General features: G+C 70.6%; 5 protein-coding genes across 5 annotated transcripts in view; 1 reads left to right on the top strand and 4 right to left on the bottom strand.

The window, feature by feature from the left end:
* CHLNCDRAFT_136852 (hypothetical protein) overlaps positions 1-278 on the bottom strand; it is a gene marked incomplete at both ends in the record, with an annotated part of 2,861 nt that extends 2,583 nt beyond the window's left edge. The window contains 2 exons of the mRNA XM_005845550.1: positions 27-134; positions 262-278. Of these exons, the coding sequence (XP_005845612.1) occupies positions 27-134; positions 262-278 (125 nt within the window). The remainder of the gene's footprint in view (positions 1-26; positions 135-261) is intronic.
* Positions 279-574: 296 nt separating this feature from the next.
* CHLNCDRAFT_32147 (hypothetical protein) lies at positions 575-4,261 on the top strand. Its single transcript, XM_005845648.1, has 13 exons — positions 575-595; positions 734-843; positions 1,024-1,097; positions 1,217-1,344; positions 1,500-1,634; positions 1,963-2,036; positions 2,244-2,330; positions 2,486-2,544; positions 2,668-2,775; positions 3,013-3,131; positions 3,306-3,380; positions 3,530-3,627; positions 3,780-4,261. Exons 2-13 carry the CDS (start codon positions 773-775, stop codon positions 3,991-3,993), a joined length of 1,242 nt encoding a protein of 413 aa, XP_005845710.1. The 5' UTR covers positions 575-595; positions 734-772; the 3' UTR covers positions 3,994-4,261.
* Positions 4,262-7,856: 3,595 nt separating this feature from the next.
* On the bottom strand, positions 7,857-8,345 carry CHLNCDRAFT_136849 (hypothetical protein; the record flags this gene model as incomplete). Its single annotated transcript, XM_005845549.1, has 1 exon — positions 7,857-8,345. The coding sequence occupies one exon, from the start codon at positions 8,343-8,345 to the stop codon at positions 7,857-7,859; it is 489 nt and encodes a 162-aa protein (XP_005845611.1).
* Positions 8,346-8,876: 531 nt separating this feature from the next.
* Positions 8,877-9,289, bottom strand: CHLNCDRAFT_136848 (hypothetical protein; the record flags this gene model as incomplete). The annotated part of the gene is made up of 2 exons (XM_005845548.1): positions 8,877-9,122; positions 9,206-9,289. The coding sequence occupies 2 exons, from the start codon at positions 9,287-9,289 to the stop codon at positions 8,877-8,879; spliced, it is 330 nt and encodes a 109-aa protein (XP_005845610.1).
* Positions 9,290-17,163: 7,874 nt separating this feature from the next.
* CHLNCDRAFT_13798 (hypothetical protein) lies at positions 17,164-17,872 on the bottom strand (the record flags this gene model as incomplete). Its single annotated transcript, XM_005845547.1, has 3 exons — positions 17,164-17,276; positions 17,463-17,597; positions 17,755-17,872. Coding segments are annotated over 3 exons (366 nt in total), but the record flags the coding sequence as incomplete, so codon positions are not given.
* Between the last annotated feature and the right edge of the window lie 6,142 nt (positions 17,873-24,014).

The raw sequence follows: 24,014 nt of genomic DNA, 5'->3' as shown, positions 1-24,014 counted from the left end.
TCCTGCCCCGCAGCTGGCAGCCAAACGGGCACGACAGCTTGGCGGCGTAGGGCCACCCACCTCCCTGCCCCAGCAGGGCACCCAGCGCATACACCTCCTCGACAGTAGCATCCGTGCGCAGCTTCCTGCCGGCCCTGCAAAGACGAAGGAGCGCGGCGGCGGGGGCGGGTGACGAAGCCAGGGCAGGCGTGAGGCGCACCGTCCCGCCGACATGGCGGCCGAGCTGCGCCGGCAGGGGCACCCAGCGCCCATCCTGCTCACTCTGGGTAGTCACTCATGTCGCAGAGAGCCGCAGAGCCGGAAAAGCAGCCACCCATGCCGCCCCATGCGCTCTTCTTGCCCCGCAACCGGCACACCGCCCTCTGGCCTTTTCAGTTTTTACGCATGCCACATTCTGCACATGCTGCACGTTTCGCCCCTTGAATGTGTAGTGCTGTGTGCTGTGCTCGAGAAAAAGGGTCCCGCTGTCTCTGGCAAATTGGGAGCCACACGCTTGTTTTTTGCCGTCGCCGATCACTCACAAACACTTTCGGGACGACATCCTGGCTGTGCACACTGCACGGCGGCACCTCCTGCGAGCTTAGGCAAGCCAAGGGTGTGTGGGACGCTGCCAGCTCGGTGTCAGAGCACATGCCGGCCGAGGGAATTGGAGCATGCGGCGCCTGACGTTCCTGGGCCCCGCCACCGCCGCCGCCGCCGCCCACCACCGCCCTCGCCCGCCCTGCGCCTGCAGGCCAGCCCGACGTCCGCTCTGGAGCCTGCCGGGTAGGCCATGGGCGGCTGTGCGTCAAGCCCTGCAGGCCCGAGCAAGGCCCCCAACGTCTACGCAGTGCCCTACCCCGAGTGAGCCGGCTGCAGCGGTTGCTCAGCGCACCTTTCACTCGTCGCACCAGCTCGCGCCGGGGCATCTCCGCTGCCTGCCTGCACACTGCCCTGCCCAGCCCCGCCTCAGAAACCTCTGATGCTTGTTCCCGTGGATGCCCAAGATGGGGCCGCTGGCGTGCCGCCGCCTGCGTGCCGCAGGGATGGCAAGAAGCTGCGCACAGATGCGTCGCTGGAGCAGGAATACGAGCTGGGTGCCCAGATAGGGGAGGGAGGTGAGGGCCTGCTTGACGCATCGCTTGCCCGACATCTGTTCGGCCGCCACCCGCTGGCACGCGCCAGCCTGCTGGTCCCAGCCGCGCCGCCGCTGAGCCGCCGCCGCCGCCGCCCGCAGGCTTCTCGCGCGTGCGCCTGGCCACGCACCGCGCCACGGGCCAGGCCTTTGCCTGCAAGATCATCCCGCTGCCGCGCCCCGGCAAGGCGGTGAACGAGAATCTCTCCGATCGAGCCGCCATCATGAAGGTAGGTGCGGGGCGGGAGGAGCGGCAGCGCATGCGGGGGCCGGAGGGCTGCTGGAGGCTGGCAGGCTCTCCTCCCTCCCCCTCTCGCCCCTCGCCCCCGCCCCTACACGCACGATGCAACGACGCGAGTACCTGCCCCTGCCCCTGCCCCTGCAGGAGATCGATGCCCTGCTAGACTTGGACCACCCGCGCGTCATAGAGCTGCGCGAGTACTTTGTGCAGCAGAACAGGGTGCACCTCATCATGGAGCTGCTGCGCGGCGGGGAGCTGCTGGACGCGGTGCTGGAGCAGGTGGGTGGTGGTGGTGGTGTGTGTGTGTGTGTGTGTGTGTGTGGAGGGGGTGCGCGGCTGCTGCGTGTTGTGTGTATGTGCTGTGCTGCGCTGTTGTGCGGGGTGCGAGGTGTGCTGGGCAGAGGTGGGCTGCGGTTGCGGTCGGCGACCGAGTCCCGCGCCGCGCCGCTGGCAGAGCTGTCCTGCGCCAGCGCCAGCCGGGCACACAGGCTCCTGATGCTTGCAGCCCGCCGCGGCAGCCAGGCACCCCCGGCCTGGGGAGTGCAGCGCCAGGGGCCCAGGCTGACTGAGGGCGGCCGCGCCGCCTCCCCGTGCGCCTCGCCTGCAGGGTCACTACAGCGAGGCCGATGCGCGCACCATCTTCCGCCAGCTTATGGAGGCGCTCCAGTACCTGCACTCCAAGTGAGCCCTGGAGGCCCCCCCGCTCGGCAGCCTGCATGCCTGCCTGGCTGCACGCCCCCTGGCGGGGCTTCCGTCGCACCAGCCTGGGGATGTTTGTGGGCATTGCCGGCACTGTCGGGTGGATGCACTCGCTGCGGGCAAGGTACCATCATGGCTGGCTGGCGTCACTTGGGGTACCGGGCAAGGTACCACCATGGCTGGCTGCAGGGGGGTGGTGCACCGTGACCTCAAGCTGGATAACCTGCTCCTGGTGGAGCCCGGCGACATCCGCAGCATCAAGCTGGCAGACTTTGGGTGCGGCTGCTGCTGCTGCTGGGGTGCTGGGGGTGCTGGAGGGGCAGCAGGGCACAGCGCCGCGCGCCACTGCTGCCGTGGGTCGCCCGCAGACCAGCCTGGTGCCCTGGGCTCGCCTTCACGCGGGCGTGTGTGGAACCTGCGCCCCCTCGCAGGTTTGCCAAGAAGCTGCACGGCGGCCTGGATGGTATGAAGACCGTGTGCGGCACGCCAGGTGATGCCCGGCGGCCAGGCGGCTGCCTGCGCGCCCGCCGCTCGCGCGCCCGCATGCCTGGCCCTCCCGCCCTGCTGCGCTGCTGCGGGGCCCACCCGGTGCCCACCTCCTTCCTGTGTGCAGGCTACATCGCGCCGGAGGTCATCCTGGGGATCATGAAGCCCTCGGGAGACCCGCAGCCCAGCAGCGTGGACCACCGCTACAATGAGTCTTGTGACCTGTGGTCGGCAGGCGAGTGGCAGCGCAGGGTGGGAGACGGGCGGGCACCCTCGTGTGTTTGCTTTGCTGGACGCCGGCTGGGGCCCCCGCCTGCGGCTCGCCCGCAGGCACGCGGGCACAGTGGCATGGACCGCTTGGTCACGCTTGGCGGCCATCCGCATGCATGCCCAGCTGCAGGCACCTCAGCGCCGGCAGCTGATCCTGCCTGTGCTTCGTGCTCCCCGCCTGCCTACCCTGCCCCGCCTGCAGGCGTCATCCTGTACATGCTGCTGGCGGGGGTGCCGCCCTTCCACGACAAGAGCGAGCCGCGCCTGCTGCGCTCCATCATGGCCGGCAAGTACAGCCTGGACGACCCTGTGTGGGAGGAGGTGAGGGGGGAGGGAGGGCAGCAGGCTGCCTGGCGCTTTGGGCCTGTGCATGCATGTGGAGCGTGGGCCCAGGCCCGCCTTGCCCGGGGTTGGCAGGCATTGCTCCCCTGGGCAGCATCCAACTGCTGCCCTGCCCTGCCGGCTGCCACCCCTGCCCTCCCCTGTGGGCTGCAGATCTCCGGCGAGGCCAAGGACCTGGTCAGCAAGCTGCTGGTGGTGGACCCAGCCAGCAGGCTGACCTGCCAGCAGGTGGGGGGGATATGGGGGAATGGCGGGGCTGCCACGCATGCGGCTTGTGATATACCGTGAAGATACTTTAACCGCTGGGAGGGGTGCTGTTTCTACCACTGGTAGTGCGTGCACCACCCCACCAGGCCTGCCACATCCCCCGCTTGCAGGTCATGGAGCACCCCTGGATGACTCGGCCGGCAGAGGCAGGGCGGGAGCAGCAGCTGACCCGCACCACAGCGCGCATACAGGATGCCATCACCAAGCGGTGCGCTGCTTGTGCCACCCAGCATCTGCCGCTCCGTTTGTGGCACCAGGCCTGCTCCCTCCAGCGGCATCATGCCGCCCATCCCATCGCTGCATGCTGCCACCGACTGCGCCTGCCTCGTTGGGTGCGCCATCCTTCTGCCCCGCTTGCAGGGACAGCAGCAGCAGCATGAGGGGGACGCTGAAGAAGCGGATCAGCGATGCTATCAGCGCCTCGGCTTCGCCCAGCACCAATGCGCTCAAGGCAGCCGCGTTAGCAGCGGTGGCGGGCTCGCTGCCGGCTTCGCCACAGGGCGGCTCGCCCATTGCTACCAGTGTGAATGGCGCGGCCCACCACCCGATGCCGCCTGCCCAGCTGCCATCTTGATCCTTGCTCGACCTTCTCGACATTGAAATAAATTATTAACCAATTTTGTTGTCAATCCGCTGCGACATTCTTTCTCCCCCTTTTGCAACCGTGCCTTCTGAGCTTTTCATATGGCGGCAGTTTTGCTGGCCCCTTCTGACCTGACGGCCTCCACGGTTCTGTCGCCAACGCATGCATGATCTGCACTGACATGTGCACATGTATTAAGTCCTGCCCCAGTGCCGCCCAGGGTAGCAGGTTTATGTGATGATGTAATGTGGCGGCGGGCTGACGTCACGCCAGGCTGGACCGGACTTCCTGCAGAGGCTCCCGGGCCGATCAGCTCCTCCATACATTCTTGCTTCGTCCACTGCGTCCGCGACCTGCATCGTCCGAAACAGGGAGGCCCTGCTCCTGGGCGGAGACAGACGAGCGCCGACATGCTGCAGTCATTGCTGCTGGGGACCACCGGTGGGGTGTACAAGATTGCCCATGATGGCTCCGCGAGGCTCGTCGCGCTGCAGGGCCAAGTGATCACGCACCTGTCGGCCAGCGCCAGCGGCGCGGCGGCAGCAGCAGTACCCGTGCTGGGCCCCGTCCACACCATGTACACGTGAGTGACGTTGCAGCAATGGTGGATCAGGCCAGCCTGGCAACATATTCAGAGGCATGCCGAGATTGGTGCACTCACCCCGCCTGTGCAGGAGCCACGAGCAGCCGGGGCCGCAGGACAGCGGCCTGCACCTGCTGCGCCGCGCCGACGGCGGCGACGAGGCCGCGCCTGCCGCGGCAGAGCGCGTGTGGAAGGGCGACGCCCGCAGCTGCTGCGCCTGGGACCAGCCCGACGGCGGCCTAGGCCTGGCAGTGGGCACCGAACCAGCCGACGTGTTTTGCAGCCTGGACGGCGGCCGCACCTTTTCTGAGGGCACGGACGGCTTTGCGGCTGCGCCCAGCCGCGCGCAGTGGAAGTTTCCGGCGCCGCCGCACCAGCCGCACGTGCTCAGCATCGAGCCCCTGCCTGTCGCCGCCGGTTCCGGCGGCGCCGACCCGGGCGCGGGCCAGGTGCAGCTGGTAGCGGGGATCGAGGTGGGCGGCGTGCTGGTCAGCCGCGACGCGGGCGGCGGCGGGCCGTGGGAGGAGCGCAGCAAGGGGCTGTTCACGGATGTGCACAGCTGCCGCATCGACCCGCACGACCCGTCCCGCTGGCTGACCGTCACAGGTGAGGTGGGGCTGGGGCTGGCGGCAGCTGGCGACAGCTGGCGGGCTGGGGGGCGTCGCACACGAGCCGCATGGGCATGCTCAACGCAGCGCCAGAGTATTGTCGTGCCCGGCTGGCGTGGTGGTGCATGGGCGCGCGCGCGCGCTGCGCGTCCTGCTGCCCGCGGCCTGCCGACAGGCAAGCGTGCATTGGCCGCGCCGTGCGTGCAGGGCGCGGCCTGTACGTCACGCGCGACGCCGGCGCCAGCTGGCAGCAGCAGGCGCCCGGCACGTGGGCGGGGCGATACACCGTCGGCCTGGCTTTCAATAAAGAGTGCAGGGTGTGTGATGGGACGGTGGGCTGGTGGTGCAGTTGCGGCGCGGCGTCTTGGCCAGAGCCGGGCTGGCTGGCTGGGCTGAGCTGTGGCAGCGCTTTCAGAGCGCCTGCTGGCCATGCTGGTCTGCCTTGCCGCTGCCCCAGGCTGAGCCCCCTCTGTCACTGCCTGCCTGCCTGCCTGCCTGCCTGCCTGCCTGCCTGCCTGCCTCCTGCCCGCAGGGCGAGGTGCTGGTGGCGGCGGGCGACCGGCCGCCCGCCGTCGGCGTGCACCTGTACCGCAGCACAGACGGCGGCGACAGCTGGGAGGACATCACAGAGGCGGTGTTCGGCAGCCCGGAGTGTGCAGAGGTGGGCCCCAGGGTGCGGCTGCAGCTGGAGATGTGAGAGTGGGCGGGGCCAGCAAGGCTGAGTCTGCACCTGGCTGCTGGCTGGCTGGCGAGCACCTTTGCAGCAGCGTGCGGCGCGCTAGAGGAAGAGCTAAGCTGTGTTCACAGCACTGGCTTCGCTGCATGCCGCTTGCGCACGCCTGCAGGCCAGGGGCAGCTGCACCCCGGTGCCCTACTTTGCCGGCGGCCAGGCGCTGGTGGGCACAGACACCGGGCACCTGCTGGGGGCGGAGGGCGGCGACAGGCGGCGCTGGCGCCCCATGTGCCGCCTGCCCCACCCAATCACTTGCGTGGCGGCGCCCGGGCAGAGCCCCAGCTCCATCATGCACTGACGGCGGCAGGCGTCTCCTGCGCAAGTAGCGGGTTAGGCAGTGGCCTGTTCCTCCTACACCGCACGCAACTCCAGTTCCGCTGTAGTCCGATGCAGCACTGTACGGCACCAACCACACACAGTCGTCCTGTGCCTGACTTGCTTGCAACTTCTCCATCTGTTCATGTTGCCCGAGATCCTGGAAGAACGCTAATGCAGAGGAAGAATGTGCCTGTACATGCACCGCACATGCTATACACAAATTGTCCTGGGAAAATGTGGTGGTGGGGCCTTGCCCCTCATTTGGGTGCCGCCGCTGGCAGGGCGTCAGCCGCCATGACAGCTGCCGCCAGAGCCAGGATCTTAGCGTTGACAGCGGCAGGCAGCGTGTGGCGGCTAGCGTGCGCCATGCCAAGCGCCAGGGCCCTCAGGCGCAGGCGCTGCTGCAGGGGCAGGCGCGCCACCAGCAGCCCCGCCTCCTCCTCGCTGCCGGCCAGCACGGCGGGCAGGGCGCGGCCCAGGCCGGGGCAGGGCGCCGGCACCAGCTCCCAATCCTCTGGCAGCAGAGGCGGCCCGCTGACCACGTCGTGCCACAGCGGCAGCACGTCGGCTGCAGGGTGTGGAGGCAGCGAGCCCAGCAGCTCCAGAGCATCCTTGCCATCGCACTTTCCCGCCAACGCCTCCTGGTGCTCTGTCGCAATGATGCGCCGCGCGATCTCCAGGTGCCCTCGCGGCAAAGCGGCCTTCAGCGGGACAAGTTTGCCGGTGGCCCAAGCGCTCGGCGCAGCCTCCAGGATCAGCTCAGCCACCTCCAGGTGGCCTTGCCTTGCAGCCAGTGCCAGAGGAGTGATCCCGTCCTCAGCCTCCGCCTCTGCCGTCTCTGGCGCAGCCGCCAGCAGCTGCCGGACGACTGTGGCGTGTCCCTTGAATGCCGCCAGCAACAGCGGCGTCGCCCCTCTGCTGTCGACAGCTGTGGCCGTACCTGGGGCGGCTGCCAGCAGGTTCTGCACAACTGCGCTGTTGCCCTGTGATGCCGCAAAGTGCAGCGGGGTGTACCCGTCCCGATCAACTGCCGTTGCCGTGTCTGATGCAGCAGCCAGCAGCAGCTGCACAACGTCAGCGTGGTCCCCTTCAGCCTGGGCTGCATGGTGGATCGGGAGGCAGCCATGCTGGTCGGCGGCGGTGGCAGCAGCGGGCACAGCCTCCAGAATCTGCTGAACAACCTCTGCGGCTGCATGTCGGACTGCCGAGTGGACCAACGTTGCCCCATCGGGAGTGTGGGTGGTGGCTGTGGCCGGGGCTGCGTCCAGCAGGAGCCTCAGTGCCTGGGGGTGGTTCTCCGCCGCTGCCGCCCAGACCGGCGTGAGGCCATCGACATCGACAAAGCTGGCCGTATGCGGCGCTGCCTCCAGCATCAGCCTCACCGTGGCGCAGTGCCCGCTGGCCGCCGCATAGTGCAGCGGGGGGCGTCCTTTTTTGTCCACTGCTGCTGCTGTGGCTGGCGCAGCGGCCAACAGCTGGCGCACGACAGCCTCATTCTCACTCAATGCTGCCGCGTGCAGCGGGAGCCTGCCATGGACATCTGCTATGCCAGCTGCAGAGGGGGCCACTGCCAACAGCTCCTGAATCACCACCTCGAGGCCAGATCCAGCAGCTAGATGCAGTGGGGTGCAGCCCTGCTCCTGATGAGCTTGATGAGCGCTGTGTCGGGAGCAGCCGCCAGCAGCATGCGGACCGACTCGGAGTGCCCTTCAGCCACAGCCAAGTGGATCGGCAGCTGGCCATGGAGGTTGGCTGCTCGAGCCGTGGCTGGCGCTGCTGCCAACAGCAGACTAACGATCCCGCTGTGGCCGCACGCTGCGGCTGCGAGGAGCGGCGTCGAGCCATCAGCCGTCAATGCTGATGCGGTGGATGGCGCGGCTTCCAGCAGCAGCCGTGCAGCCGCCTCATTCCCCATGGCCGCGGCAAGGTGCAGCAGCGTGAGGCCGCCCTCCCCGTGAACCGTTACTGTGGTTGATGCTGCCGCTGTGGCATCAGGGGCAGCCGCCAGCAGCGTCCGCACCGCATCCTCAGAGCTGCCTGGATCAGAGGCGATTGCCGCAGCGTGCGGGCCTGTGAGCACCGTTCTGCCCTCTTCTGCCATGGCAGTGGCCTGCAGCTTTGTAGGGAGGTGCCCTGGAGTTGGCGTGGTGCGCGGCGCACGAGGGCAGGCCCCGCCAGCGCCGTCAGAGCCTCGCATTCTGTAGCTCTGTGCACCGGGGCCCTCGCCAGCGCGCACCTGCTCGTTCAGCGGGGTGTAGGGTTCGACAAGGTTTGGAGGAGCGATCGAGGCAAATCGCTGAACACGGTCACGGGGCAGCGGCTCAACGCTCGACGGACCTTGCTTACGCCGTGAAGTGGAGCGCAGTGCTCGAAATGTGGAAGAGTGTTCACTCTGCCAGCCCGCTGCGCTGCACTGCGCTGCGCACGCTGCAGGCGGGCGGTGTGCGCGGCTTGCGCGATGCAAGACAGGCACAGGGAAGGCCTTCATTACAGAAAGCGCATGAATGCATGAGATGAATCCTGCACGAAGCAGTTAGTTTGCAGAATGTGTTGCAAAGCTGCCGCCGCCCGTTCAGGCTTTGCTCTGCCGCTTGCTGGGCTGCACCCGCGAATGGACAACAGTTGTTGGAGCCTACAGGAGGTCCATGTGGCGGCACGCCGCCTTGAGCCTGGGCCAGTCCTCCAGCTGGCAGCCCCTGCCGCAGTAGCTGGCCCTCCTGCACCTGGCGCACTTGCTGCGACTCAGCGCCCCCTCGGAGCCGCTCGCCAGGTTGGCGCAGGCCGGGTTGCAGCAGGTCAGCGCCGACACCGCAAAGTCGCGGTACAGCAGGTTGAGGTGCGGGGCGCCTGGCAGCGGCTGGCCGTCAGCGTCCAGGCCCTGCGTGGGTGTTGCAAGCAGCGGGAGGGCGGGGTGGAGCCGCAGGCGACGTGGCGCTCCAGCCAGGGCGGCCGCAGGGATACCTCGCCCTGGGGGCGCCACCCCGCCTGCTGCCCATTCCAGCGCGCCGCTGCCATCTGCTCCAGCGGCGTTACCAGGCTGTCCATCACATCCTGCATGCCACCCAGCTGAGAATTAGGTCAGGCTAAAGCTCGCTGAGCCGCCATCGCGCCGGACTGGCGAGAGTGGCGGGCGGCTGCGTGCGTGGCCAGGCTCGCCTGCCAGAACGCCGGCTTGGACCATGCCGCCATGCTTTGGGCTAGGCTGGACATGTTTTGGCGGCGCATCAGCGCCTCCCTGCGCCGCTTGAAGGGCCTGCCATTGCGGTCTGCATGAGGGGCGGAGGGCGCATGCGAGGGCAGCCTGGCAAAAAGAAAAGAAAGAAAGAAAAAAATTGCTTATGAAGCCTATCTTGTCGGAGGCTCACCCTTGACGCCCAAACCCTCCATCAGGTCGATGACGCAATACACCACCTCCCAAGAGCAGCCCAACGGGTGTTCCTGCACGCAGCCGCGGGTCAGGCTGGGCCAGTAACAAACCGGCCTATCCGGCTCCTGCAAAAGAGCAGAGGGTGCCGCAGCTGCCGCCGCTGCTGGGGCAGCAAGCGGGTGCCGCCCAACCTTGTACTGGACCTGGCCGCAGCCGCAGGGGCATGGGAAGGTGTCGCCCAGCCCGGTGCTGCCGTCCACCGCCAGCCGCGGTGCGTCACGCTTCACCCGCTCAAACAGCAGCCGCATCCCTGCAGGCAGGCCGGGCAGCAGGCGAGCAGGCTGCGCGAAACAATCCAGTGCACCGAGCCACCAGGAAAGCTGTGGACTCAAACCACAGCCAAAGCGCAACGATGCCCGGCACCTTTTGCGGCGGCAGCTGCCCAGAGGTCCAGGTCTGCCCAGCCCTCACTCACTCGCCCCCAGCACATGCCACCCCCTCCTCTTTCAACAGCTGTCCCATCCCGTCGCTCTCCCTCCCTCCCTGCCTGCCCCCCTGCCTCCCTGCCTCGGCCGCCGCTCAGCCCACCTCCCTCCTTGAGCAGCGCCACCGACATGCCCGGGCTCTGGTATGTGAGCATCCAAGTGGACTTGGGGATGTATGCATTAGACATCCAGTGGTGAGCATCGGGCGCAGACTGCGTGGGCATCGCACAATGGATGGATGCGCGGCCGCCGCGCGGGCGCTTACGGGCGCCGTGGCTGGCCACCTTGAGCGGCCGGCACGCGTGGGCGGGTGGGCAGGCATCCCGGCAGAGGCAGCAGGCGCTAGCCAGGCAGAGAGCGCCCCAGCCTCGGCCCACCAGCTGGTCTTCTTGCCAGTATCGGAACAGGCGGCCGCCGTCCGCACGCACGAGCAGGTCCTGCAGAGAAAGCAGCGGAGGCGGGAGCACAGCACGCACAGCACGGGCCAGGTCAGCACAGGCCAGCTCAGCGCAGCGCAGCCCACAGCGCAGCACCGCGCAGCACCGCTGACGGCGCGGCACCGCAGCACCACGCAGTACAGCGAGTCGCGGCGCACGGGAGCGGCGACAGGTGCAGGCGGCGGGCGGCAGGTGGCAGCGGCGCGCCTCCAGCCTGGCCAGCTCGCAGTGGTGGATGATGTGCCAGAGGCTGGAGGAGCTGCGGTACTCGTGGGGCGCCTCCCGCCTGCATGCGGCATACACCCGCTCCACCGCAGGCACCAGGGTGAAGATGCACCCGCCGTACACCCTGCGGCGGACGCAAGCACGTGGGCGCGCGGGCGAGCTGGTCGGTGGGTTGTGGCCTGTGCGGCGGACCCTGCTATGGGAGGGATGGCAAAGAGGGGGGGACCGGGTGCCAGCCAATGCAGCAAGGCAGCCAAGCAGAGGCCCCGCTGCGTCGGCAGTCGAGGCCCCGCCTGAGCAGCTGCTCGATGTCGCCGTCGTCCGGCACGTGGCCCGCCCGGCAGCTCAGGATGCGGGGGGTGAGCGCGTAGTTGAGCGCATTGTCGCTCATCCTGCGCAGGGAGCACAGGCAGGCAGGCAGGCAGGCAGGCAGGCAGCTCTGGGGGCAAGGTGCTGGCAGGCGACGCGCCACGGCCTTTCCGCCGAAACCGAGGCGACGGTGGCGGCGGCGGCGGCGCCTGCTGCCTGTACACCCGCATCTCTCCAGCGCTGGCATGTCTGGGCGGTGGGGCGGCAGTCGCAGGGGCGCATCCCCGCATCCCAGAGGGCTTGCCTGAGCACGATGGCTCGCATGCCTGTGCGGGTCTCGGCTGGGAGCGCGGGGTCTTCGATGGCAAAAAGCCTGGCCAGTGCCGACTTGGCGCAGGACGCCACCAGGCTGCTGGCGCGCCTGTGGTGCTCAGCCTCCGGCGCTGCACCGCATGTGGCAGCGGGCGCGAGGGCGAGGGCGCTCGTGTGGCACGGCGGCTCAGCGGCTCAGCACCGATTGCATGCCGAGGAGGCACGCAGGGCTGGGCATGCAGGCCCAGGGCCAGCCAGCTATGCCACAGTCGGCAGCAGTGGGAATCGAGGGTCCCACTCACCTTGCTGGCCGCCCCGGCGCATCAGGTGTTGCACGGCGCAGCTCAGCAGCATGGGCGACAGGCCGCTCGTGTCCAGGGCTGCCAGCAACACCAGGCAGCCCAGGATGGGCGACACAGCCTCCTCCCGCTCTGGCACCTTGGTGCTGCCCTCTGCAGCAGCGGGCAGCCGAGTACTGTTGCGATGCAACAACCTTGTACGCAGCAGTGGGCCTTGCCAGCGCCTGGCAAAAGCGCCATGCAGCGGTCGGCCGACCCTGATCATGCCAGAGTTGTTTGTCAGGCCAGGAGGTCTGGTCTTCTTTGCCAGTGCAGGAGGGGGAGGCTCGGGTCAAACGCGCTGCTCATGGGGGGTGCTGCTCACGGTGCCGCTCACCCAGGGGACCCTTAGCCAGCGAGTGCAGCTTGGGCACCAGCCGCATCCACGACTCCCCCAGCTCAACACACGCCTGCAGGGCGGGCAGCCAGCAGCAAGCCGGCAGGGGGCGCGGCAGGTTCAAGCGGGCTGGCGTAGCCAGGGGCTGGGTTGTCGACAGCCGGCGGCAGGTGGCGAGCAGGTGGCAAGCAGGGGGGGTTGCCGGCAGGCGCGACGCTCACGGCCTCGGGCAGCCTGCCGCGGTGCATGTCGCCGTAGCGCAGGACGGCGAGCAGCTGCTTTTGCAGGCCCCGCAGGATGCATCCCAAGGCGCGCAGGTAGCTCAAGCTGTCTGCTCCAGCCGGCTCATCCGCGTATCTATGGATGGCCTGCAGGCAAGGGCCCCCGGTGCTCAGGGTCGAGCGCCGGCGGCCAGCCAGCCAGGCAGCAGCGGCGGCAGCGGGGCGAGCATGGTCCAGGGCGGGGCTGCTGATGCAGGTGAGGCCGAGACGAGGCGAGGCGCGTGGCGGCGCAGGGCAGCCGCAGGGCAGCCGACGTAGCAGCGACAAGCATGTGTGGTGTATCTGTATGGCGGCAGGGGAGGCGGTCCGCGGGGGCTGACAAGCCTGCCGGCCCTCCACCAGCCAGCCGCCCACACCTGGGCTGCGGTCGGGGCTGCTGCGGGTGGGGCGTAGGCCTTGCAGCGCGTCCGCCAGGTGGCACAGCAGGCGCTCGCGCCGCCGCCGCTCCGCGGGCCCCGCCCCGCCGCCGCCCACGCCCGCCAGCAGCGCGGGCACCAGCGCGGCGCAGCGGCAGGCCGGGTGCCGGTCGGAGTCGGGCTGGCAGCGCACAAAGTCGGGGCTGCAGGCGCGGGCGGCCACCCCCAGGCAGGCCGCCAGCAGCGGCGCGGCGGGCAGCTGGCTGGCGCGGTCCACGACGCCCCAGCAGTCAGCGGGCTGCGCTGCAGCCAGCTGCTCTACGAGCGGCAGGCACAGGGGCCAGGCCGCCTGGAAGGCAGCCCCCGCCAGCTCCCAATCTTCATAGTCTTCCACCTCGGCGGCTGCCGCCACCAGCAGCTGCTGCAGCTCCGGCGGCGCCCGCGGGGCTGCAGGCGGGCAGGGAGGGGCGCAGGGACGGGCCTGCGGCACGTGTCAGCGTCTTGTCTTGTCTTGTCTCGGCAGCAGCGGGGGCACAACCGACCGAGGGAGGTTGGAAACGTTGGGTCACGCCAGCACACAGCAAGGAGAGCGGCGCAGCAGCGATTGCAGGCAAGCTGCGGGCGGCGTGCCTTCGCCCTCGGTGCCGTGGTGCGCCAGCACGTGGACGGCCGATGCCAGCTGGATGGCGCCCACCGCCTTGGCGGCGCCGCATGCGCCTGAGCGCAGGGCGGCGGCCACGGCGGCAGCGGCTTCGCGCGCCGCCTCGGAGCCGAGCCCCCTGCACAGTCGGAATGACGTGCCAGGATGAATAACGCTGGATTCATTTGGTAGGGTTTGGCGCCAGCGGCATCCACGTCAGCATTGCCCCAACCGCCGATGCCCCTCGGAACGTCCCACTTGCACTGCTAACCCACAGCCCCTCAGGTTTAATCAACCCAACCCAGTCAATACGCCACCACAGAAGCTACAGCCGGCGTGGGAAGATGGCCGCCACTTGCCGCCGCGTGGGTTCCGCCGCCTGGGTCCTGCTTTGCCCGCCTTGGTGGGCGCTAGCCCCACTACACTTCACTTGTATTCGTTACATTTCCTGAAAACGTAGGCGTGCCTGCAGTCCCTGCAGCCATCCACCAGCCCCTGCTGGGCCCAGCCCCGGCCCTGCCGCCAGAGGCGCCTCTCCCAGTCTAGGAGGTGGCGGCCAGCACACTGGGCACGTGCTGCTGCAGCAGCGCCTTGAGCGCCTTGCGCACGGGGCGGCTGGGGGAGCAGACGAGGCGGGCGAGGTGCGGGAAGGCGGCCGCCTGCTGTCGGCTCCACACCGGCGGGCTGAGCCCTGCATAGGCGTGTAGGGCGGCGTCCACCAGGGGAGCCCTGCAGGCAAGGAGCGGGCAGGAGAGGGGTGTGCACAGGGAGCACGAGTGGGGGGCCATTGCAGCAGCGCCAGGCCCTGCCTCCAAATAACAAGAAGCCTGCTCTCATTGCATGCCCGATATGCGGCAGCGCCCCTCCCCTGCTCCACACCATCCACACGAGAACCAAGCCCCCGGCTTGCTGCACCTGACCGCATCGTCCCAGCTCTGGTCTGCAGGGTTGGGCGCGCCGCCGCCCGGAGGCGTGCCCATCATGCCGCCGGCGCTGCCTGGGCTGGCCGCCGCCGCCGCCGCCAGCGCGGCCGCCACGGCCGCCGCCGCTTCCTCCGCCGCGCTCCCCGCCCCCTCGGCGCCGGCGGGGCCGACGCGCTGCGCCGCGCCGTGCACCACCCACAGGCAGAAGTCGGCCAGCCTGGCCTCGCACTCTGCGGCCACCGCCGGCCCCGTGCTGTTGCTGGTGGCGGCGCCCCGCACGCAGCGCTGCAGCGCGGCGATGTACAGGCAGCCTCCCTCCGCCTCCTGCCGCACCAGCGCCGGCCGCAGCTGCTCCCAGGCAGCGGGGCCGTCCTCCTCTCCCAGCAGCACCGCTCCCAGCGGCGTCTCTGCCAGATCATCGGCCCCGGCACTGCCCAGACCATCCTGCGCCGCCGCCGCCGCAGCAGCCGCCGCCGCTCCCGTGGCGTCGGCGGCCAGGGCCCAGGCCGCATGCGCGCCGCCCGGCTGCTTGCCGTCAGCGGCGGGCAGGCGCGCGGCCGCCGCCGCCGCGTCGCCGGCGGCCAGCGCGCGCTCGGCGGCGCCGCGCCGCCCCGCGTCGCCGTTGATGGCGGCCGCTGCCTGCACGCTGCGGTGCAGCAGGTCCAGAAGCTGCAGCTGCACCTGCCCCGGCATCGCGGCGCCGCGCTGCAGCAGCAGCGAGTCCACCACGCGCTGCAGCAGCACCGCCACTCTGCTGCGCCGCCGCAGCGCCTCTGCCGCGCCGGCCGCCGCCAGCAGGCTGGCGAAGCTGGCGGCGGGGCTGCCGGCGGCGACTGCTGCGCTCCTGCTGCTGCTGCTGCTGCTGGCGGCGGTGGCGGCTGCGCCCTCGGGCGCCCAGGGGTCACGCAGGCACACCACTTGCAGCGCCAGCACCGCGGCCTGCCAGCAGGCGGCGTCCAGCACAGGAGCCGCCGCCAGCAGCAGCTGGTGCAGTTGGTTGACCCCCAGCACGGCCGCCGACTCTGCAGGGAAGCAGATGTACTGGTGCAGCAGCGCCAGCAGCGGCTGCCACAGCAGCGGCAGGCGGCGGCGCGCGCCGCGCTCGCCCGCGCCGCCCCCCGCCGAGCTGGCGGCCGAGGAGGCGCTGCTGGTGCTGGCGCTGCGCCCCAGCCGGCCGTCGCCGCCGGAGCTGCTGCCCGAGCGGCGCACGGCGGGCTGGAGGTCCTCGGCTGCCGTGGCGGCGGCGGCCGCCAGGTCAGCATCCAGAATGAGCTGCCACAGCTCAGGCATGTGGGCTGAGGCGTGCCGTTCCAGCCTGCACCTCCCAGCAGGGAAAAACCCTCGCGGGCGGTCGTCGGAGGTAAGCATGGGCAGCCTGCCAGCACACGGAGGGACAGCGGGGAAAGGCCGGGCAGGAGGGAGCGCTGCGGTTGCCAGCATGCCTCAGCAGCCCACCTGTCTAGTCCCTCGAAGCTCAGAGCAGACGGCACGGCCGCCAGCAAGCTGCCGGCGCCAGTGCCGCCCGTCGTGCGCCTGCCAGCTGGCACCAGCAGCTCGCCGCCGCTGTCGCCGCCGCCCTCCAGAGCCAGCTCCACCACCGGGGTCGGCAGGTGGGCTCCGTCCATGCGGCCTGCCGCTGCCAGCGCCGCCACGCCGTCTGCTGGAAGCGCCAGCAGCGGCAGCAGCACAGCCTCGAACAGGCGCTGCCACTGCGCCGGCGTCCAGCCATCCCCATGCAGCCTGAAGATCTGGAGCAGCACCGCCGCCGCCCCGTCTGCCACCCGCGGCCTCACATCCACGCGAGCCACACCCGCCAGCGGAACCAGCACCACCTGCCAGCCAGCGACAGCGGCGTCCGCCGCCGCTGCTGCCGCCTGCACCGGCTGCTGCTGCTGCTGCTGCTGGGGTGGCGGCAGGGGCTGCGAGCTGCCTGCTGGCGGCTCGAGCACCGCCTCCTCTGCCTGCTGCTGCTGGTCTGCAGATGCTGCGGCCTCGAGCGCGGCGGGCGCCTGCTGTGGCGCCTTCTCCGGGCTGGGGCTGCTGCGAGAAGCGAGCGCTGCCAGCGCCTCGTCAGCGTGCCCCGCAGCTAACGCCTCCTCCAGCCGTCTCGCCAGCGCCTGCACCGCCAAGGCGGGAAGCATGAGTGTGCAACATACATATGCATGGTTGCGTCTGCGGAGTGCGTGCTGCAGCGGGCACCCGGGGCTGCGACGCGGTGTGCGCTGCAGAATGGTACTGCTACGTACTGCTACGTGCTGCCCACCTGGAACAGGTACAGCGCCCCAATGCTGAGGTCCTCAAAGCCGTGCGGGTTCTCCACCCCCGCCACCACCGCCGCCACACACTCCCTGCACGCGCAGCACCAGGTTGGCTGGCACATAAGCCACGGCTGTTGGGAGCAGCCCTGTTGGGAGCAGCCCTGGAAGGACCGGGAACGACGGCGGCGGCCATCATACACACCCCACACCCCGCTGCCTCGTTCTGCGTGCGCGCGCCGGCCCGTGGCCCCCGCCCCCGCCCCCGCACCTCAGCTGCGTGTGACCCGTGGGGCGGAACAGTGCCTCTATCACGGGCTGCAGGGCGTCCAGGGCCTGGCCGACGACTGCGGGGGAGGAGTCGCGGGCCGCCAGTGCCAGAGCCTCCAGCACGCTGCGCCAGCCGGAGCCCAGGCCGCGGGAGTGCGCAGAGGCGGCGTGCGCCACGCACGCCACCGCAAGCTCCCGCACCGCGGGGCTGTCTGCGGGGCGAGCGTGGGGAGGCACATGCCCGATGGGTGGGCATCACACACGGTTTGTGATAAGCGGTTGGGGCATGAAGCCCAAAACAGGCGCGCACCCCCCCGCTGCCTTCCACCGCCCGGCACCTCCAGCCCGCCAGCCACACCCACCTGAGTGGCGCAGCACGGCGGCAAACGGGCGCAGCGCCTCGCCCTGGTGCGTGAAGCGCGCCAGCTCAGCGCGGTCCAGCAGCTTGGCCGCCAGCTGGCGCAGAGCGTCCACAGCGTACATGGCCACGTAGGCGTCTGCAACGGTGTTTGCAGTGTTGGGTGGTGGGCAGGGCGTGCGGCATTTGTCTACATGTTGAACGGCTGCTTGGGCAGCGGCGCCGCTGAGAGCGGCGGCGAAAGGGGCAAGCCGGCCGGCCAGCCAGCAGCAGGAGCGCCACGGCGCGCCCCCCTGGTGGCCCCCAGCCACCCCCCTGCACCCACCCGTGTGGCAGGCCGCCGACACCAGGTGCTGCGCCACCACGCTCCACAGGCGGGACCACACCAGGCGGATGCGGGCCTGGTTGTGGTACGCACACTCAACCACCTTCTGAAGCAGCGTCACGCGCGGCCGCTCCCCTGCAGGCAAACCCGCAACAAACGCTTGACGCCAGGCTGCGAGCGCCAGGCTGCCAGCGCCAGGCTGCGAGCGCCAGGCTGCGAGCGAGGGCTGGCAGGGGCCGCAGCATCGCGGGCCAGGCGCTGCCCTCCACTGCCCCCCGGAAAGGCGGCCCACCTGGCTGGTTGGGGTGCAGCTCCTCCTGGCTGACGGCGCAGAGGGCCCGCATGAAGGACAGTACCGCGTCGCCGTGCAGCGAAGCACTGTTGGTGTACAGCCGCTCGATGGCCGCCACCCCCGCCGTCTCGGCCCACAGCACATGCCCCGCGCCGGGGGCGTCCTTAATGGCCAGCAGGCCGCTCATGCGGCTGGACGCCGCGCCGCCGCCGCCGCCGCCGCCGCCGCCCGCATCGCCGCCGCCCGAGAAGCCCATGCGCTGCAGCAGGCGGCCAAAGCTGCTGCCGGCCTGCGGCGGCGGCGGCAGCGAGGCCGCGGGCGAGGCGGCGGCCGCCGCGGCCGCCGCCGCGTCCAGGCTGCTGCTGGCCAGGATGGCGGCGGCGCCCTCTGGCAGTGGCGGCAGGCCGTCCTTGGACCCCGGCAGCAGCTGCGCCTGCAGCCTCTCCAGCTGACTCAGCACGCGCAGCAGCACCAGCCAGCTGCTGCCCAGCATGCCCGCCTCGCTGCAGCTGCCCAGGCTGACCAGCTTGGACAGCGCCGCCACCTGCTTGGCCTCGGCCGCCGAGCTGTGCGGCGCGGGCGCCGCCAGCCCTGCCGCCGCCGCCAGCCCCACCATCAGCGCCTCGCAGATGGCCTCCAGCCTCAGCAGCGCCGCTAGGCGCACCACCTGCTCATACCCCCCCAGGATCTGCACAGCGCAGGCAGAAGTCAGCGGTCAAGGGGAAGCCCAAGCCAGCCAGGATGCCTAGCAGGCGGCCGGGGCAGGGAGGGATGCCCGCCAGTGCATCGCGCTCTGCTGCAGCCACACTGCCACACCGCCAGCGGCAGGGGCCTGCCGCACCTGCAGCGCCTGGTGCATGTTGGGCGCGGCATCCAGGGCCAGCTTCAGGCACTGCAGGAAGGCGTCCCCAGACACCTGCAGGCGGGCAGGGCAGCAGAGCCGCACGCAGGGCTGCTCAGCGGGGGGAGGGAGGGGCACGAGAGGGCGGCTGCCCGCTCATGCGGGCTGCCACGCCTGCAGCGTGGCCGGATTCCATGCCAGGCGCCGCGCGCGCGCCTGCATCATGGGCCGCGCATGCTCGGCGTGGGTGGCGGTGTGCCAGATATTGCCCGCCACCGCGCCGCCGCTGGCCATCATCTGGCGCGTGAACTCCAGCAGGCGCTTGCGCTCCACGTCCACCCCGTGCTGCTTGTCCCAGGTGGCCCCAGACCAGAAGGGCAGCACCATCTGGGTGACCCCCACCGCCGCCGCCAGCTTGGCGCGGCGAGAGCCCTCGGCACGCTTGTCGCCGCCAGCGCCGCCGCCGCGCTGCTTGCCGTTGCCGGGCGCGGGCGCCGCCTCCTCCTCGCCCGCCACCTGCCAGGGAGGCAAGCAACCGGCCGGCGTCGAGCAACACACAGGCCGGCTGGCTGGCAGCCGGCCCCGCGGCCTCCGGGCCCTTTCGGCCGGCCCACATGCTACTCACACACTGTGCTGGCGGCAAACGCAGGCGGCTACCAAACCCCGGCGACCAGTACCACAGCCAGTACCACAGCGCCCCCCAAACCCACCCACCCACCTTGATCTCCTCCTGGGTGATGCGGCCGTAGATCTCTAGCAGGTCCTGGGTGGGCAGGATCTGCTCAAACGCCGCCTCCCCCTCCCCCCCCTCCACCTGGCACTGCGCCATGGACACAAAGTCATCGGCGGAGATGCGCCTGCAGGGGGGAGGGCGGGAGGGCAGGGGCGGCGTGCAAGGGGGCAGCAGATGAAGAGGGTGTGTGTGGTGTGTGCGGTCATGCGTGTGTGTGGGTGCAGGGGGCAGCGAGAGAGAGAGAGAGAGAGAGAGAGTACATACATGTGCGGTCACGCGCGTGCGTGGGTCTCACAAGGCGGGCAGGCCAGCAGTCGTGCCGCGCCGTGCAGCGGCAGGCAGCCACAGGCGGCGCCACGGCGAGCGCCAGGCCCTGTGCCTCGCACCTGTCTGCCATGGGGTTGTGCGCGTCTGTGTTGAGCATGATGATGGCAAAGGCCAGCAGGTAGGCGCCGTCGGCTGCAGGCGGCAGTGGCGTCGCGGGCACGCGCAGTACCTCAACCACCAGCCCCGGCTGGGGACCTCCCCTGATGCCCAGCCCGCTCTCAGGCGGCCTCCTGCAGCTCTCTTCCCCACCGCCTGCCACACGCCATTGCCCGTGCACACCCCCATCCCGCCTCCCGCCGCACCCTCGACTGCCGGGCGTCACCCATGATCCTCCTGCCCTTGCACCCGCCTACCCACCCACCCGTCTTGAATGCCTGCGGGTTGTCCTTGCAGTACCGCTCCGCAAACTTCTCCATGATGCGATCAATCTTCTGGGCCTCCCCAGGCAGCCTGCACAGGCAAGGTGGGCGAGGGTGTCGGTCCGTGCGGGGGTGGGGTGTGCGAGGGAGACGGAGGGGTCGTTGGCACCATGCGGCGGCAGGCTGGGGCTGGCGGGGCAGGTGGGGAGGAGCAGGGTTGTGACACCCAGTGCTTCCAACCCAGCCCAGCGCTGGCCGCACCTGAAGCCGGCCAGCAGGAGGCGCAGCGCCTCGTCCAAGCTCAGCCCGCCGTACTGCTCCATGTCGACGTAGCAGTGCATCACCTGGAGGAGGAAAGCGAGAAAAGCGGCAGTGGCGCCGCGCGTGAGCCTTCGGCGGAGCGCCCGTGGGCTAGGCAGGCAGGCAGGCAGGCAGTGATAGAGCTCGCTCGCTGCTCCCCCCCACAATGCCGCAACATGCCGCTACGCGCCACCACCCTGCTTCGCAGTCCCATGCTCCCGTGCTCGAGCCGCCCGCCACACAGCCATGCACTTGTGCGCCTAAGCGGCCCCCCACCTGAATGGAGTGGTCCTCGTGGTGCCCCAGCAGCTCCCCCACCTGCGCCTTGTCCAGCCGCGCAGCATGCTCGCGCAGGAAGCGGGCGGCGGCGGCGGGGGAGCCGTCCGCAACCACGCCGCTCTGCACCAGCAGCCGCAGGCCTGCGCCGCGCAGGCAGGCGAGCCGGGGCACGCAGCATGAGGCATGAGCGGCGCTTTGTGGGGGCAGGCGAGGCGTCGGCAGCGGGCGGGCCCCGCAATCCACCACCCACGGCAGGGATGCAGGCACGGCAGGGAGGCAGCGGCAGGTGCGGGGCGCGCCCCCATCAGCACCATCAGCCCGCACCCTTGACCGCGTTCTGGTTGAAGGCGTGGATGCCGCTGAGCAGCGCGTCCTTCAGCTCCTTGTCTGCCAGGATGCGCTGCAGCTCCTGCACCCCCCAGGAGCAGCAGGCAGGCAGGCAGGCAGGCGGGCATCGGCGGGGCGGATCCACCTGCAGCCACGCTGGGCCATCCCATCCCCAGCCGTGCAGCAGCTGGGCCCTGGGCACAAGCGCAACCGTGCGCCCGGCCGGCCTGCCGCCCCCAAAAGGCCCGCGCAGGCCAGCGTCGCACCTGGCGGTCCCGTGGCAGCGGGCTGGCGCCAGGCGTGCGCTCGCCGGCGGCGGCGGCCTCGCCCGCGGCGGCGCCGGCCTCGCCGCCGTCTGGCGCCAGCGCCACCGCCGCCGCCGCCGACTTGATGGGCCCAGCCCATGTGTCCAGCGACTTGATGGCAGCCAGCAGCGCCTTGCGGGCAGTCTCCTTGAGCTTCTGCAGGGCGGACGGCATGGCAGGGAGGGGCGAGGGGTGGGGGCGATGGTCGGGGAGGTGAGAAGCGAGCAGGGGGAGCGCTTTGCGGGGATGCCAGCCAGCACGGCTGCGCAGGCGGGGTCCACAATGAGGGTCCACGCCCAAGCCTCGTCTGCTGCCGTGCCCCTGCCCCGCCCCTGCCCTGCCCGGATCAAGCCCAACCGGCACAGCACGGCACAGCGCAGCACAGCACAGCGCAGCACAGCAACAGCACAGCGCAGCGCCTCTCGCCTGGGTGACCGCGGGGGTGAAGTGCGGGTTGGGCTCCGGCAGCGCAATCAGCTTGCGCACCGCCTTGATGGTACGCTCGTACAGGTTGGCTGCCTGCAGGCTGCAGTCGTAGTTCACAAACAAATCCACCAGTATCTGCAGGAAAGGGAGGGAGACGGCGGGTGGGGTGGGGTGGCGAGAGTCGGTGGGTGGGTAGGCAACAGGAGAGCAAGGAGAGGGGTCGGCGTTCGCGCCGGCCACAGCACAGCTGCTGTTGGGGAGGCGAGCGGGCATGCCCCCTCGCGTGCGCCAAGCCCACCCGCCAGCCACCCAACCCACACCCGCCTCCGCCACCGCCCCGCCTCTGCCTGGGCCCACCTGCGGGTGGCTGCACACGTGCAGCACGCCCTCCGCCGCCATGGCCACGCCGTGCTGGCTGTCGGGCGCCCCCGCCTCAATCGGCTTCAGCAGCAGCAGCGGGTAGAGCGCCCCCAGCTCCGCCTTCAGCCCCGCACGCAGCTTCTGCGGCAGCAGGGCAGCGCAGGCAGCGCGGGCAGATGGGCGGGCAGCAGCGGGGCAGCGCGGGCAGTGTGCGGGCGGGCGGCAAGGCGGGGGCCAGGCAGGGGAGGCCCATGCTCCGCCCGTGAAGCCTGCCGGCAATGCCTGCTTCCTGCCACCGCGCCCGTCCCATGCACGGGGCGGCTGCTGGCAGGGCTGTCCCGAAGCCAGGCGCTGCGAAGGCAGAAGCTCAACCCCGCCAGCACGGCAAGTCGAACAATAAAATATATAAATAATGTAAACTCGCACACCTGTGCCGACAGAATGGCCTCAAAGAGGCGCACCGCCGCCGTCACCGCCTGGTCATATGGCGACATGCAGTTGCGCAGCAGCACCAGGCACAGCGGGTAGCGCAGCTCGGCTGCGATGGGGGGGGGGGGCGGGGGGACAGGGGAGCAGCAAGGCAGGTTGGTGCACAGAGGGCATGGCAAAGGCGGGCCTGGAGGTAAGTGCGGCCTGAGCCAGCTGGCGCAGCCCAAACCCCTCAACGCAACGCCTTCCCACCTCCGCATCTGCCCCCGTGCCCCAGCTCCCTTCCGGCTGCCGTTTGCCGCACTGGCAGCCGCGGCAGCAGCAGAGCCCGCCCGCAGCGGCACGGCAGCCGCAGCAGCCGCCGCCACCCACAGCCGCGCGGCTCACCCGCAAACTCGGGGCGCATGTGGGCCCAGTCGTGCATGGGGTTGGTCAGCACCCGCACCAGCAGGTCCAGCGCAAGCAGCTTGCCCTGGTGCATGTAGCTCTCCACGGCGCCAAACCCCGTCTCGCGCGCCGCCATCTGCGGGATTGCAGAGGCACGCAGCACAGCTGCTAAGCGAGGGCTGCGCGAAATGCGCAGCTGGCCAGGGTGCGAATGGCGGCAGCGGCAGGCCAGCAGGCAGCCTGCAGCCCCGGCCCAGCCCCACCTTGCTCATGGCTGTGAGCACGATGAGAGCATCCTTCTCCACAGGGGTCAGCATCTTCCAGGCAGCTGCCCGGCGGTCCCGCATCAACGCCCTGCGGGCCCCAGCCAGGCACACCGAGGCGGGTGATGACTGGGCGATCCAGCGAAAGCAGCTGGCAATCCTTATTCCAGGGACCCCATCGCCCTCTCGGATGCACCCCCACACACTGCCATTGCGGTGCATTAGCCGAGGACCTCTCACTCCGCACCCCACCCCGCCCCGGCTGCACATGCGCATCCCCGCGTACCTGCGCGGGTCTGGCGGCGTGTCCTGCCGCCGCAGCGGCCTGTGCGCCGCGGCGGAGTGGTCTGCCTGAGGCAGGCTGTCCAGAGCGCGCTCCAGCCCCCGCAGGTCAGACTGCTCCGCCAGGGTGGCCAGCTGCGCGGTGCGCGCATCCGCCTGCACCGCCGCTGCCACAAACTGCTCTGCGGTGGCCGGCCCCGCGGCGTGCGCTGCCCCGGCGGCGGCGCCGGCCGCGGTGCCGGGCGTGACCCCGGGCGTGGCTCCCACTGGGGTGGCCCCTTCCGGCGTGGGCGGCGAGGTTTGGATGCGGGGCAGCGCCGCCTGCAGCTCCGCCATGTCAGCAGCCATGGCCGCCACGTCAGCCGCCTCCGCCACGTCAGCGCTGGGCCGCGCGCCGAGCTCCAGAGCGGCCGCCGCCGCCGCAGCCGCCTCGGCCGCCTGCGGCGTGGCGGGGCTGCCACCGGCGCTGAAGGCCGCCGCTGGCACGCTCATCTCCTGGGAAATTCTATCCATGAGCACGGCGCTCTCTGTGGGGGACAGCGGCTGGCTGTCCCCCACGGCCGCCAGGTCCACAGCTGAGCCGCCGCGGCTGGCGCCCGGCTCCTCGCCGTGCAGCGAGGAGGGGCCGCCGCTGCCGCCGCC

The sequence above is a fragment of the Chlorella variabilis genome, assembly GCF_000147415.1.
Source record: "Chlorella variabilis unplaced genomic scaffold CHLNCscaffold_17, whole genome shotgun sequence".
In the NCBI taxonomy this organism is placed as follows: domain Eukaryota; kingdom Viridiplantae; phylum Chlorophyta; class Trebouxiophyceae; order Chlorellales; family Chlorellaceae; genus Chlorella; species Chlorella variabilis.
Note: the sequence above shows the minus strand (reverse complement) of the source record. Positions and strands in the feature narration are given on the sequence as shown.